The sequence below is a fragment of the Rhinopithecus bieti genome, unplaced genomic scaffold (assembly GCF_001698545.2).
Source record: "Rhinopithecus bieti isolate Rb0 unplaced genomic scaffold, ASM169854v2 scaffold_3040, whole genome shotgun sequence".
Lineage (NCBI taxonomy): Eukaryota > Metazoa > Chordata > Mammalia > Primates > Cercopithecidae > Rhinopithecus > Rhinopithecus bieti.
The window spans coordinates 10,218,966-10,233,968 of record NW_016804657.1 but is presented as its reverse complement, the minus strand read 5'-3'; the positions used below and the strand labels follow the sequence as shown (position 1 = coordinate 10,233,968).

The following is a 15,003-nucleotide window of genomic DNA, read 5'->3' as shown; positions in this document are numbered from 1 at the left end:
CTCAGCCGACGGAGGAGCTGGGAATACAAGGCGCCCGCCACCTCGCCCGGCTAGGTTTTTTTTGTCTTTTAGTAGAGACGGGGTTTTACCGTGTTAGCCAGGATGGTCTCGATCTCCTGACCTCGTGATCCGCCCGTCTCGGCCTCCCAAAGTGCTGGGATTACAGGCTTGAGCCACCGCGCCCGGCCGGTCCCAACATTTTTAAACATCCACACCACCTTCCTGTCCCACCACCACCAAAACACACACACACACACACACACACACACACACACACACACACACACTTCACAGCCCGTCTCCTATTAGTTCAGATGGAAGTCTGTGTTTTCTGGAGGAGACAGAGGAAGTGGCAATTAGGGCAACGTTAGAGGTGAAAGGGCGATATATGTCCTGTGGGCATGGGTCATCAACACATCTCTGGAGGCCAAAAAGGAAGAAATGAGAATGTTGAAGGAGCACTTTCTCTATTTTAGACATCCTAAAGTAAATGTTTAGACACACATTAACTCCTCTAATATTCACAGCTGCATGGAGGGAGGCACTGAGCGTTAAACAATTCACCCCAGATCACCCAACTGGAGGCACGTGAACAGATTCAAAGCCAGCAAAGTCAACCCCAGCACGGCCAGTCTCCTGAATACTTAAATGTAGGCCTTTAACCTGCTGCCAAAAACCTCGGAGTGAGCGAGCGTGGGTAAAGAGAAATCTCAAGACGCTACTTCTGTGCTTTCACTTCACTAACTTCTAACACAAAAACATTCTCTCATCTCTACACATCACCAGGACATCGATCTCCATCTGAGGGTAAGGCTGAAGGTGGAGTCTGTCCTCCTCAATCACAGAGGCGCACCATCTTAATGGGTAAACTCAGAAGAACTTCAGTACCAAGCCACATGGGGGACAAGCTACATTCACCTCACTGCTCTGACCCACCAGGTGGATAATAAGGACAGGGACTTGCCTTGAGAAACCATTCACTTTTTGGGAAAGCTTGTCTGATAAAATGCCTTTTACCTAGTGAGATAGAGCCCCTACCTGGCCCCTCTCTCCTCTCCCTCACATCCTATTTTATTCCCAGCAGACTCCACAGTGCTATCTAAGATGTATAAATGCGACACCACAGAACACAAGAAATCCCTAAACCCTTTCTCTGGCTGCTGCCCCCAGCTGATCATGGAGCCTCTCCAGGTTTCAACACTTTGGAATCCTTATCAGGCCAGACTGGAGAGGACTCTAATGTGGGCGAGGGGCCTCACAACAATTAAATGGTTGCTGGCCTGACTTACTAGAGGAAGAGATGGTAAAGCAGGCAAAAATGGTGAAATCTACATTTGTTGATTCTCTCCTTTCTTCTTTTCTGTGTGCTGTTCTTCTGCACCTCACGAGCCTCCACCATCAGCTCAAAGTCACTACTGTGGGGCCCGGCCACGCCTGCTCTCCACCCACATTGCCCAACCCTGTACAGTCTACATACAGCATCCACTCTCTCCTACAGTCCTCCCTGCTAGGAACAGCCTGATGAAACGAACATATTCCCTCCCAATAGGGTGTGTGTATTTCCTAGTTTTGATGCACCTTTGATGAGTGAAGGCATGGTAAGCCGTTGACAATGGGGAGCTTCTTTTAAACCACAGCACTTCACCGATTCCTTTAAACAAAGCTCGTCCTGGAAAAGGAGGGAAAGTATTGCTGGCTCCCAATCCTTTCCTTCCAACTCCAGAAAAAAATTGAGGTAATTAATTAGAAAGCCACACTGAGATCTTTTCCCTTACTCAAAAAAACAACAACAACAAAAAAAACAAAACAAAACAAACAAACAAACAAACAAACAAAAAAAAACAATCACTGAAGGTAATAGCTAAAGTGAAGCCAGGACACCAGGTTTCTATACTTCTCCAGGGGCAGAGACACTCAGCCTAGGTGTTCTGGGAGAACCAGGCTGCCAGCTTGGGAGCCCCTTCTAGGCTGAGACCCTACTGCTGTGTAAGCTATCCCTGTTTCTCCTTTCCCCCTACTGCCTCCCTTCACCTACCAGTGAATATCAGTGAATACCAGATAGCTCAGATGGAAACTGTGGGGAGGAGTTAGAGCAGAGGTAAACTCCTCCAGATCCTCCTCCAGCAGGAGGGAAAGCAGGTCTTGCCGTGGGAAAAGTAATTTCTTGGTCCCAGAAAGTTTCAGGACCGGGAAGACAAACAAGGAGTGCTTGATGCCTATGTCCCCTGGTGGAGGGAATCCATGGAGCTTCAAAGGGATCTAGAACAGCTTCCTCCCCTGTTTATTGGGAGGCTTGTTCTTCCCCTTGACCACATAAATGCTTGAATTGCCTGTTCAACAGAAGTGCTCCATGCAATCAATTTTGCCAAATTACTAACCGACATACTGAGACTCAAGCACATTCTGTGCCATATCCATTTGATTTCTAGGCTGCCCCATCCACTCAAGAGGCCTGGGACTCCTGCTAGAAGAGCAAGAGTCTTGCCCATTTGAGTTCCATTGCGTTATGAACCCACAGGAACACACAGGGACCCTGAAGCAGGTTCTTACTCCAGTCTATTACAATACAGATTTGTAAGGGCAGTTGCAGAGATAAGCCCTGAGGGCCAGGGGAATCAGAGAGGGACATAGTCTAGCTGGGGAAGCCAGAGAGCTTCTTGGATAAATTAATATTGAAGTTTAATCTTGAAAAGTAAGCAGAGGGTACCTAGAAGCTGTCCATACCCTGCTGCCTGGAGCATCCTTCCTTGTTATCTCCAAGCAGCAGGGTATGGAGAACATTTGCAAGAGTTGGAGGCTAGAGAAGGCAGAGTGTCTGCTGCACGGAGAATAGAACATGAGTAAAGAGAAGTGCACCTTTGTGCGCTAGGGAACCTGTGTAATGAGTGTTGAATAGAGGACCTGATGGCCTTAAAGGTTCTTTGCAGTCTGCATGTCACTTTCTTAGCAGTCTGCACGTCGCCGAGATAAAATGTTTCTAAGTTTTTCTGGGTCTGTTTGCTTGGCAAATGGTAATAATTGGCATATCAGAGAGACGAGTTTTGCTGAGAAGTCAGGGACTTACCTGGCCAGGCACATGATCATCCCACAAGTGAGTTCTGCGGCACTGAGGCTGTTCCCATTGGGGGTGCTAACGATAAAAAATAAGGGGGACATCAATGGTCACAGACCCAGCATTCCCACTCCTGCCCCACGAGAAAGCCTTGAGTACGGGCTGTGCTTGCTCTCTCCTGCTCCATGAGCTGACCACGCCACTGTCCACTGTCCAGAGCTCTCTGATGTACTCTTGTTTTAAGATAAGGGCTGGAAAGAAACCCCCTTCCCCTGGCTTCATGTTTCCCTGCAGAGGGACTGCCATTACAGAAACATATCTGGCTTCTCTCTACCCAAACACTCACTTCTCCCAAGGCAGAGAAGTGTCTCATATGATCAGATTTGTGTGTGGTTTAGCCCTTTTCTTTGTCCTATTTTAGGATTTACCTGCCTCCAGAAAGCACAAATTCCCTGCTGCTCTTACCATTGATCTTACCAAGGCCGAGTCTCTTAAATTCAGGGCTCAGCCCATTGCTTGCATATCTTCATCAAGTTACCCAACCTGACTTTTTTTTTTTTTCTTCTTTTTTTTTTTTTTTTTTTGACAGGGCCTCGCTCTGTCACCCAGGCTGGAGTGCACTGGCATGTTCACAGCTCACTGCAGTCTTGACTTCCCAGGGCTCAAGCGATCCTTCCAGCTCAGCCTTCTTAGTTGCTGAGACTACAGGCTGGTGCCAACATACCTAGCTATTTTTTTTTTTTTTTTTTTTTTTTTTTTGTATTTTTGTAGAGATGGGGGCGGGTCTCACTTTGTTGCCCAGGCTGGTCTCGAACTCCTGGGCCCAAGTGATCCTCCCACCTTAGCCTTCCAAAGTGCTGGGATTACAGGTGTGAGCCCCCACACCCAGCCCCAACCTAGCTTTTATTAGTAATCTCCGCCTGTCTGACTACTCTTTCTATTTCTCAACAAGTTCTGAACCGAGAAAGCCTCCTCACACCCTAAGTCACAGGGCAATGCAGACTCCGCCCATTTTATAGAAAAAAGAATAGAGGTGGCAACCCACAAAACTATTTTTCTTTTCTCAAAGGCTTTTTTGGTTTTTGAAAGAACTTCGTATATGTGTTCACCCTGATTATTCCCCTGCTGAGTCTGTCTTTTTCATCTCTGGAACGAAGGCTAATAAGGTTACAAGACGAAAAAGTCAAGAGATCCTGTATAAGATAAAGGGACTCTCAGAGTTGTCTGTCTGCAAAACCACCTGGCTTCTCATCCTCCCACAGAGGACAGGCTGTATGGGGGAGCAAGGAGAGGTGCAGAGGCTGAGGCCCGGCTGCCTCTGGGTCCAAGGCAAGAATGTGGGATGGGTTATCGTTTAACATTTCTACTGTTGAATATTGATCTCAGTCAGGTGACCAATTAACCTCTACCCTACAGGGGCAAGTGCAGCGCAGGGGAGGGGAAGGGTCTTAAGGACAATGAAGTCCCCAAGAGAAGAGAAAAGTCTTAAGGACAAAGAAGCCTGCGGATGGCCTTGCCATACCTTCTAAGTGACAGACAGGTACAGTACAGCACTGGCGTGCTGATGACCACTGCCCCTGTGCTTTTGCTGAAACAGCTTTAAAGGGGACCCTTCTCCTCTTGCCCTAGAGCACTGAAAGAGAAACTAGTGTCTTAGCTCCAGAAGGTGGCAGGGAAGTGGGGAGGGCAAGGATTCTAGTCATTAGTCTACTAGCAAAGGTTGTGCCTCTGTACAAGCACAGTACAGTAGAGCTGACAAAACCCTGCCACAAACAGCATTAAGAGAGGCAGAGGGGGCTGGGTGGGAGCAGGAAATGCAGATGAATTCACTGACTTTCCGATTCCTGAACCAGGTCGCAGAGGTGCAAGCACTGCGCATGGAGTGGGTCCGTGAAACATTTTGAGATTATGCAGGGACTCTCAATTTCAAAAACTCTGGAACCCCCTGATGGTATTGGTGATGTAGTGGTGAGCATAGCTGCCTTCCAAAAACCTTGGAATCACTATGCTGTGTGTGTTGACCATGCAGGCCCTAGACCAGGCATCCTTCTGGAAGCCCTTCCAATGGACTCAGCTTTCTCTCAAGTGAGTTTTTTCTCCCGTGGTGTGGTCAGTCTCCTCACTCACCACCGCCCGCCCCCCCCCGCAGCTTCCATGACTTACTTCATAACCAAGACGCCCTTCCTTGTTGCAGCCTCCAGATCCACATTGTCCACACCTGTGCCAGCCCTGCCCACCACCTGGAGTTTCTCAGCTGCGTTGATGACATCAGCGGTCACCTTGGTGGCAGAGCGAACAATAAGGCCTTCACAGTCCTGAAGCAGAAAAACATGTGGGTCCAGAAAGTCATTCTGTGAGAACTCCTAAAGCCTCAGGCACATCATTGCTTACTCCTAAGTAAGAGATGCATTCCCAGAACCTTAGGAAGTCACTGATGACTGCCAGCTCACAGACATCTTTGGTATATTCACTAGGGAAATGTGGGCTAGGACTCACGCTGATTTTTACTAAGAGTGGAGGAGACTGTGCCTCTAACACACCAAGTGCTTTGTTTGGCATGCTCAGGAAAGGGCAGCGTTGGCCCATGGGCTCTGGGCACCTGGCTCATCTCTCTAGACAGCACCATGATGCCTGTAGCCTGGATGTCCATCAGACACATGCTGGAAGTCAGGGGCCATTTCCTGTTCCTCTCTGTATACCCTATCATTCCTGCACACTGCTTGCTCAAAATGGGAGTTCCTATATGCTGACTGATTTTGATATATCCAAAGAAAGAAAGGCAATGTCATCAGTGCACACATCTGATAGGTTCTGCCATTGGTCAGGCCTGGGTTCATATCCAAGGCCCCTGCCTTCCCAGCTATGAATCAGCTTTGGCTTCCTCAAGTGTGTGAGGAGGAAGCAAGAGAGAACAGGTATAGCACCTAGCACAGTATCTGGCCATGCTTAATGAACATCACTGCTTCCATTAGACACTAAGCTACTGAAGGGCAGAGGTGGGATCAAATTCTACCTTGTAAGCCCCTGTCTCTGACACAGGGAAGGCACTCAATAAATGTTGGTTGGCTGAATGAGTAAATAATGAATGAAATGAAATGTTGAAAGAAAAACATTTCCTAAAAAAGAGACCAAAGGAAGAGGGGCAGGGGAAGAAGGAGAGCAATTAAATTCATCTAGGCTTGCTTAGACACCCAGGCAATATTAGACTAAAAATATACATATGCGAAAAATAAGACACTGAATTCATCACAGCCACTATACGTGAGCGGAGTTAGATCCCCAAGACCATCTTCCTTACGTTCACCCAGAATCCTGTGGTATGTGGTTCTTTCCAGAATAAGAATATTCTTGCTCAAAGAATGAGAATCTCTAAGAAATGGAGCAGGTGAGCAAGTCCACACTCTGTCCCAAAGTGGCAGACCCCAGGCCAGTGAGAAAGCAGCAAGTGTACTTGCAAAAGCACCAAGCTAGGAATCAGGAAAACAGAGTTCTAATCCTAAGTCTGCCAACAATGGGTGGCTCACTGTGGTAATTCACCTCCTTCTATACCCCTACTCTCTTATCTGTAAAATAAAAGAAATGGCTCCTCAGATCCATTTTCCCCATAGAGCTCTCAGCTGGATCCCATGAAAACCTTCTCTTCCCTTCATTCCCACTGCATGGATTCTGGAGACAGGGAAAGGCCATGAGAAGTTGGCTCCTAGGGTAAGGGCCCACATTGTGTTTGTCGTGCAGAAGCCTAGAGCACAGGAGCAAATATGGACACAGTAAATGTAAGGAGAGCCATGGGTAATTTTACCTCCACTGAGAAGAGAAGAGGAATGATGCTTAGGTTGCTGCATAGAATATTTAAGCCTTAAGAGCTTCTAAATACTGGAATAATTGTTCAAGGGCAATAGTAGAACGATTCCTCAGCAGGTGTTTATGCATCACGTATCCTCACTGCTTGGGGGCTGTGCCTACCAGCAGAGAGAAACATGCAGGCTACCTGGAAGACACTCCAAGCCCTTTTATGGCTGAGGTTCTGAAGTAGAGCCTCAGAGTGGGAGATTTGAAGAAATGTTCCCCAGCATCTGGTCCAACCCCATTTTACAGAAGAAAAACTGAAGGCCAACAGAGTTAAGCCCACCCACTTCCCCTTCCCCTCCCTGGTACTTCTCTTTCTTCATTTTATTGGATGCCTGCTATGTATGTATCTGGCATTATGCTAAACTAATTATGACCTAGGTTTATACAAGTCACATGGGCACCCAGGGCTTAGAGGAACCAAACAGAAGCCACCTCAGTGCTGACTGCCCCAAAACTGAGGCCAACACCAGGTGAGCACCTGGAGGTACTCTGATTTCCCCTGATAGCAGTCTAGTTAAGTATCAGCCAAGCCAGGCAGAAAACAGGATACTGACATCTTTTTCACATTCAGGTCCACCACACAGGCTCCAAAGAAAAGGATTTCCCTGCCTGGACACACTTTACTGACTTTTTAAGGCACAATAAAGTTATCTTTCAGGAAACATTTGCCAACAACCCTGAACTAACTGTTACTGCCCCTACACCCCACCATTTTTGTTGTGATCACCAATATATGTTTTATATCTAGTTGTCCTCTCTTAGACCTGCAGTTTGGTCTCCTTAGTTATATCTTCTATGCCTAATGCAGGGATTTTGTATTAAAACTTTATCTACTCTATACCACATATCCATAGTACCAGCCTCACCAGCACATAAACCATTTATCGAGCCCCTGCTGGGTACCAGGCATTACACCAGTAGTTGCTTTACATTATTCTCTCCACAACTCCAAGGAGAAGGGGTATAATTATCCCACTTTCCAGATGAAGAAACAGAGGCTTTGAGAGGTAACCTGCCCAAGGTCACTCTTACAGATCAAAAACCAGCCAAGAACTGGAAAGTCATTGCCACTGGCTAACTCTGAGTCTGTAACTGAAGAAGAGTGGGTGGACCTGCCAAGATGTCAAGAAGATAAGGCCAGAGCCAAGGCAATGGCCAGTTAGGTGCAAAAACCAAACCGTAAAATCCGTTGGAGAGATTTACTAGTAACAATAGCTACCAGTTTTTGAGCAAGTACTTTACGTCCAGCTTTACTGTGCTTCACAACAATCCTAGGACAGACATTGCAATTATCCCTATAGTACAGACAAGCAAATTGACAAAGAATTTAGAGAACTTGCTGAACTCATTTGGCTAGCATATGGCAGAAGCTGGAATCAAGTCCAAATCTGTTGAGTACCAAAGTCCAAGTTCCAACTACCTTCCAAAAACAGCATTTAGACACCTAAACCAGGAGAGACACTGCCAGAAATCATGTGGCTTCTCCAAGATGGCAGAAGCTCCCTAACAAAGGTCCCTGGATCTTCTGGTGACCTGCTCTTCCCAGCCAGCCTGCCTACTGAGGGATAATAGAAATAGGCACAAATGCCTGTGTCAAGAAGAGCAAGTTGCCTGTGGCCTGTAGGCAAGCTCACAGTTGGTACTTCACAATGAAGTGTTTTATACACTTCCATTGAATAAATGAATTCAGTGACGAGAGGCCCATAGAAACCACCCTCATCAGTCCCCCATCCTCACACCTTCACCCTCCTTCCCAAATAACTTTAACACTTCACATGCCTGAATATCGCCCATCAGAAATCCCTTCCTTTGACTGCGATAAGGAGGCATAAGCTCTATTTCCAAGAGTGCTCAAGGATTTTCAAAAATCTTATTAAAAGAAGTTGAAAAAAAGCAGGAAAAACATGTTCAGAAATTGACAAATCAGTCAACAGAACTAAATAGACACCAGACAGAATAAGTGAGAATTTAGAAAATAAAAAGTAGAACTCAAACTGATGGGGAAAGGAAGAACTAAACAAGAAATAGTGTTACGAAAATTCAGGAAGAAAAATAATAGATGGCTACCTCACTTCAGATGTTTAAAAATCCAGATGAATTAAAGAATTTTAAAATACAAGCATTAGAAGAAAATGTCGGGATATTTTTATGACTGGGATTGGGTAAACCTTTCATAAACAAGGCACAAATCCCAGAAACACTGGAAGAAAATATTGATGAATTCAGTTACATTCAAATTTTACACTTCTGCATGGAAAAAGATCCCATAAACAAAGGCAAGTAGTGGTCCTGATATGCAGAGAAAACGCCTTTCACCATATGTAACAGAACAGATTCATTGCCAAAAGTGAAGGAATTCCTACAAATCAACTTTTTTTTTTTTTTTTTTTTTTTTTTTTTTTTTTTTTTTTTGAGACAGAGTTTCGCTCTTATTGCCCGGGCTGGAGTGCAATGGCACGATCTCGGCTCACTGCAACCGCCGCCTCCCAGGTTCAAGTGATTCTCCTGCTTCAGCCTCCCGGGTAGTTGGGATTATAGGCATGCGCCACAAATCAACTTTTTTAAAGGATAAAGAACACAATAAAAAGTAGGTAAATCTATAAATAGGCAATGCACAGAAGAACTACAAAGTGGTCACTAGTCTCACTAGTTTACAGACTCTTCAACACTAGATATCAAGGCAATATACATTTTTAAATGTGATATTTTCGGGCATCATTTTGGCAAAAAGAAAATGAATAATATTCAACATTGGTGAGCATGGAGGGAAACAGGAGTGTACACTGCACGGCCTTTTGGAGGGCAACTGGACAAAAGTGGGTACGCACATTTTAATGGGCATTTCTTTGCAGCCAGCAATGACACCTTAGATAATTGGTAACACACTGAGGAAACACAACCTCCTTTCAAGTGGTCAGCCAGGACCAAAAGTCAAAGTTCAACCGACAAGAAGCAGGCATGGAGCAAGAGGAGAAGGGACCACCCAGAGTCATCTATCTTGTCATCTTGTCTCTTTAGCATCAAGTTCCAGAGCCCACATCTCAGGCCCAGTCCTGCTCCAGAGGCTCTACCCGATCATTCCGTTGGGCCTTAAGGGTCCAGCCTTCTTCAATGCTCTCTCCAAAGCTGCCACAATGCTCCTCAAACCTTGCAAACCTACTCCCCACTGACAACACTAGCTGGAGAGCATGCAAACTCCTCAAAGTCCACCCACTCTTGTAGCCCCTGAACAAGCACAGAAACAGCACTATTTTTCCTTTCATGAGCACGGCCTCTCTGGATGGATCTCCCTTGTGAAGATTTACGCTGTAGTCTCTGGACTTTTCCCTGAAACCAGCTTTCTTTGGTGCCAGGGAATCTAGGAGTCCCCAGTCAGACTCCTACAGATGAGCATCAGGTCTCACCTGTCCCAAGGGCAGAAACTGTCACTCAGGAGACCCTGGTCCCACATTAGAACCAGATATCCCACACCAGTCAGAATTAATGAGCTCCCAAGACCTCTTACAACCTCAACTACCCACTCTATCCACTCATTCAATCAGCACATATTCACAGACAGCCTGAATCCAACCTACCTCCTGCTGAACCCTCAAACCCCCTGCACCCAGGCCCCTTCCCTCCTCATGCCACAACTCACCCCCAAGCTGCCTGCTCCTGTCCTCTACTTATGCAAACTACAGCCCTAACCAAAGGCACGCATCCGCTCACATCCTCTGCAGTTTGCGATTAAAACTTCTCCAGCGCCCAGAGATCCTTCCTCCTCTTTGTCGTTCCCTGGGTGAGGAAGCAAGTCTCTCTCTACATAGCACCAAATTCTGATGTTCACTGCCCTCTGCGTGTGGCTTCTGTGTCTGCACTGTGGCTGGAACAGGCACTTCCCATACTTCCTACAGGTCCTCCCACTCCCCTGTCCTTAGCTGCTATTCAGCTAGAAAACTGCTGGATTTATGGCTGTTCCAGACAAACTGCTAACTCAGCAGTGGGAACCCATTCCCATTCCTCAAGTTCACACATGCTTCCTTTCCCAAGAGGACAAGCTTGGCCTGGGAGTAATTCTAGCATGGCTGTGCCTCTGACTTAAATCATAGGACAAGACAATGACACTGTCCAGGTCATGTTCCCCAGCTATAGGGGAGGCAGGTCTACCCTGTTCTGCACAAGATGTGTGATCCTGATTAATTTGATGGTTATTTAACTTCTGCAAACTAAATCCTGTGTAAAGTCTGGGAACTTGCTATTTTAAGTAGGCTTTGAAAAGAAATCTTGCATGGAAAGATTTATTCCCTTCTTAATCTTTCTTAAAGTTCTGATATGAAGATATGGATGTGCTTCAGTAAATTAAATACCATTACCAGTGTTTAGTTTAGTGGTCCTGACCAGCAATGCTACTTAATGAAACAGAAGAAAATACCAGAATGCATCATATGTAAAAAGAGTAAGTATTTCATAAAATTTGTGTGTGTCTGTGTGTACACATATGTATGAGTGTTTAAGTTATGACATAAAACAAATTTCTTATTGTGGGCCACAGTCAAAGTTTAAAAGCTACTGATACATGGTAATATTATTTAAATATTTTCCTGCATATTAGGTATATTTAAGACGTGAGTTCCAAACAAGATGCTTTATTATTTTAAGCCAACGTTTTCCAAACTTTTTTCACTGAGACTCATTGAAAGAAACACATCTTTTTTGGTGGAGGGACAGGACAGGGTCTAGTTCTGTTGCCCAGGATGGACTGCATGGCGAGATCATGGCTCACTGCAGCCTCAACCTCCTATGCTCAAGTGATCCTCCCACCAAAGCACCAGGTTGGGAAGAGTGACAGCAACCAGGGCCTCAGCCCTCCACCCTGCTCCCCAGTAGCTGAGACTATAGGCTTGTGGCACGACACTTAGCTAATGTTTGTATTTGTGTAGAGACAGGGTTTTGCCATGTTACCCTGTCTGATCTCAACCTCCTCGGTTCAAATGACCTGCCTCCTTTGGTCCCCACAAAGCACTGGGATTACAGGCGTGGACCACCACGCCTGGCCAAGAAACACATTTTTAAGTTGTAATTTCATACTCACATACCACACACATACAACTACACACATAATTGAAACAAAATTCATGAAACAATACTTATGGCCTTACTATCTGCATTGCTGTCTCATATTTCCTACTTTGTTTTTTAAAATGCTAGTCATGACCCATTAAACTGAACTATGACTTGCTTCAAGTCTGAAAAGCACCACTGAAAGGGCAGGGAGGAATGATTATACTTCCTGACCAGGGGGTGAGTGAGAGGAGACTGCCTGCCCAGAATACAAGGCAGTGCGAACCAGCACCACGCCGGGTTCTAGCAATGGTGCCAAAGCTTCCTTCAGCATTAAAGAGATTTCAGTGGGGGAGGGCAGGAAACACTATGCCAGACACCTCTTCATGCAGAATAAAAGGGCATAGTGTAGAAATGAGGGCCCTTCAGTGGACTGACCAAGGAGATTAATTGGCATTCTGAACCAAACGTGTTGCAAAGACAGACACCAAAGCTGAGCCCTCCCACCAAACAGTCCAACAATGCCCAGCAGTCAAGTTCGCCAACAAACACCCCTCCTCTCCTGCCAAGAGTTTTCAGTGCCTTTAAAGTGTTCTCCAAGTTTCAGCACCAGATTCCCAGCATCCACCCAGCTGATTCCTGACTTCGTGGAACAACCCCTCATTATGGAAGAGGCCTCCCAATCATCTCAATTCTGCCCTCCTCCCTCCCTATCCCCACCCCCTCATTGGGGTATCAAGTTTCTAATTTCCTTTAGAGAGGTGAAAGCCCTTGATTGCCACCCTCTCCCCAACTTGGAGCTCTGGTGGAGGTGAGAGTCAGAGGCTGTTCTGGAGGACACCCCACTATCTTTTCTGGTAGTTCCCCAGAGCCACTGATACCATTTCACACAAGAAATGAGGTGACAGATGTGAGAAGCCTGCCTACTCAGGTGCTGAGCTCTTGCCCACCAATTCGGTGCATGATGATCCGCCCCTTCTCTCTCTTTTCCAGCAGGGGAGCAGGCAGAGGTTAGGGAGCTGGATGGTCTAATTCGGGGCTATGCTCTGTGTCATCTGCTCAACGGTCTCCTGCGTGTTAGCCATGCTCCCTAACCAGGCTACAAACTTTTTGAAGGCAGGGACCAAACTCTTCTGAGTACAGGGCAGGACTGGATACTTGGATATAGTGCCATGCCATGGTGACAGCATCCATGCCAGCAGATACAAAGGCAGACAAAGAGAGCCAAGCAGTTTCCAGGACCACGTGGTTGTGGCACAGCTAAAGCAAAAGCAGCAGCCTCTGCAGTCTAAGGGGTCCTCGGAGGAGGAGATGGCTGAAGGTGGTGGACAGAGCTGAGGCTGGCAGAAGGCGGCTGTGCGATTTGGAGGGTGGGGGAGAATATACCGGATGAGGTGAGGTAGAGACTGGGCAGCTGGGTCGACTACAGAGGTCGAAAGTGCAGGCACTGGAGTGAAGAGTTCACAAAATAAATATCCTGAACAAGGCCACCAAGCCCAGCAGGCCTTTTCAAACACGGTAGATAAAGACTGGAAGTAGATTAATTATATATCACAACAAACGGAGATAAAAATTTGCTAAGACTATAAATCATCTGGGAGCGTTTGGGATTGGATTCTAGTCGAGTCTGGTCACTCCCAACCAGCGATAAACCAAAGGTGGGGAGGAGGCTAAATCTGGACTCCAGCGCTCCCCGCCCGTCCCCCTTTCCTCCGAAGGCTCCCAGGAGGCAGAGGGGCGGCGAAAGCACGGAGCAGTCTTGCATCAGACGAGAGGCGGGTACGTGTTTGCTGCTTTACGAGGGCTGCCTTCCCCTGCAGCTGCCCCAGCAGCCACGAGACTGGCTGGGACTCTGCCAGCGTCCCCCCGTCCCCCGACTCCCCCACCGCCAAGGAAGGCTGGAATCGGCGGGGTCGCCCAAAACTTGGCTGGGAAGAATCGCCAGTCCCTGGGTTCTCCGCAAGGAAGCCACTTTGGCCCCCCTCTCCCGATCCCCCCGCGAGGAAGCGGTTGGGGGTGGGGTGGGGGAAGAGGCGGCCCGAGGCTGCCAGAACAGCTGCGCGCGAAGGCACTGGGGCGCCGCGCTGGCATCCCGCGCTGGCATCCGCGAGCAGCCTGCAGGACCGGCTGGAGCAGCCTGCACTTCGCAATGCTAGCAGGGGCATGCCAACATGGAAGCCGCGGTTGCAAACTAAAAGCAAAGTTTGCTTCTCGCCGCCGTTTGTTCTTCCCTCTTTCTGCCTCCCCCCGCCGCCGTTCCCCTCTACCCCCCAATCTCAGGAGGCCCCGGAACTAACTGATACAGGGGCACGTGAGGGGAGCGCCATGGCCAGGGTGCAGTCAGCCTTTTCCCGTGGAGGTTGCCCTGGAGACCTCAATTTTCTCTCGCTCGCCTTACCTGCAGCTCGGCTATCAGCTCCTCTTTGCTAAGGTTCTGCTTTTCCACCACCTGCAGCCCTCCATCTTGCAAGATTTTCCGGCAGCAAGGGTCCAGGCTGTCACTGATGAGCACTTTCCGCAGATTTGCAAAAGCCATTGTTGTAGTTGGCCTCGGAATCTGCCGCTGTGAGTAGAAGTACCTAAGTCAAGAAGTTGCGGTTCGGCCTGGCGAGCTGGAGTAACTGGGCAGTATTCTTGAGCTCCCGCTCCCCCGTCATCTCCCGCTCCTCCTCCTACAGTCTCCTTTTGATTGGACGGAAATACTCAAACTCTCCGCGACTCCGCCTCCTCCTCGCGGCTCTGAGCTTGCCAAATCCCCTCCCGCTTTATTATCCTCCCGCGATGAATTTCTCCATCTCAGCCAAAGCTCTTACCTACACCTGGTGAGCGTATAAAAAGCACAATTTACGCTGACTAGCTGATGCATATCTGAAATGAACGGAGAAATACACCTTCTCATCGTGAGAGAAAACCTTCATTTTCACTTTTCCTCCTAAGGATTCATTTATTAATTCCTTAAGAAGCATTTTTTTTTTTTTTTTTTGGGTGGGTAAATGTGCAAGGCTCTGTGCTAGACGTTGAAGGGAATTCGACTATCAAAAAGATATATCCTCTTTCCTCTG

General features: G+C 47.3%; 1 protein-coding gene across 2 annotated transcripts in view; it reads right to left on the bottom strand.

Moving 5' to 3' along the window:
* The window catches only part of PHGDH (phosphoglycerate dehydrogenase), a 31,122-nt gene extending 16,340 nt beyond the window's left edge, over window positions 1–14,782 (bottom strand). For both annotated transcript variants that reach the window (XM_017869854.1, XM_017869855.1), the window contains exons 1-3: window positions 14,340–14,782; window positions 5,216–5,367; window positions 3,065–3,130 (exon numbers count right to left, since the gene is read on the bottom strand). In XM_017869854.1, the coding sequence (XP_017725343.1) occupies window positions 3,065–3,130; window positions 5,216–5,367; window positions 14,340–14,477 (356 nt within the window). In that variant the 5' untranslated portion in view covers window positions 14,478–14,782. The remainder of the gene's footprint in view (window positions 1–3,064; window positions 3,131–5,215; window positions 5,368–14,339) is intronic.
* Window positions 14,783–15,003: the final 221 nt, after the last annotated feature.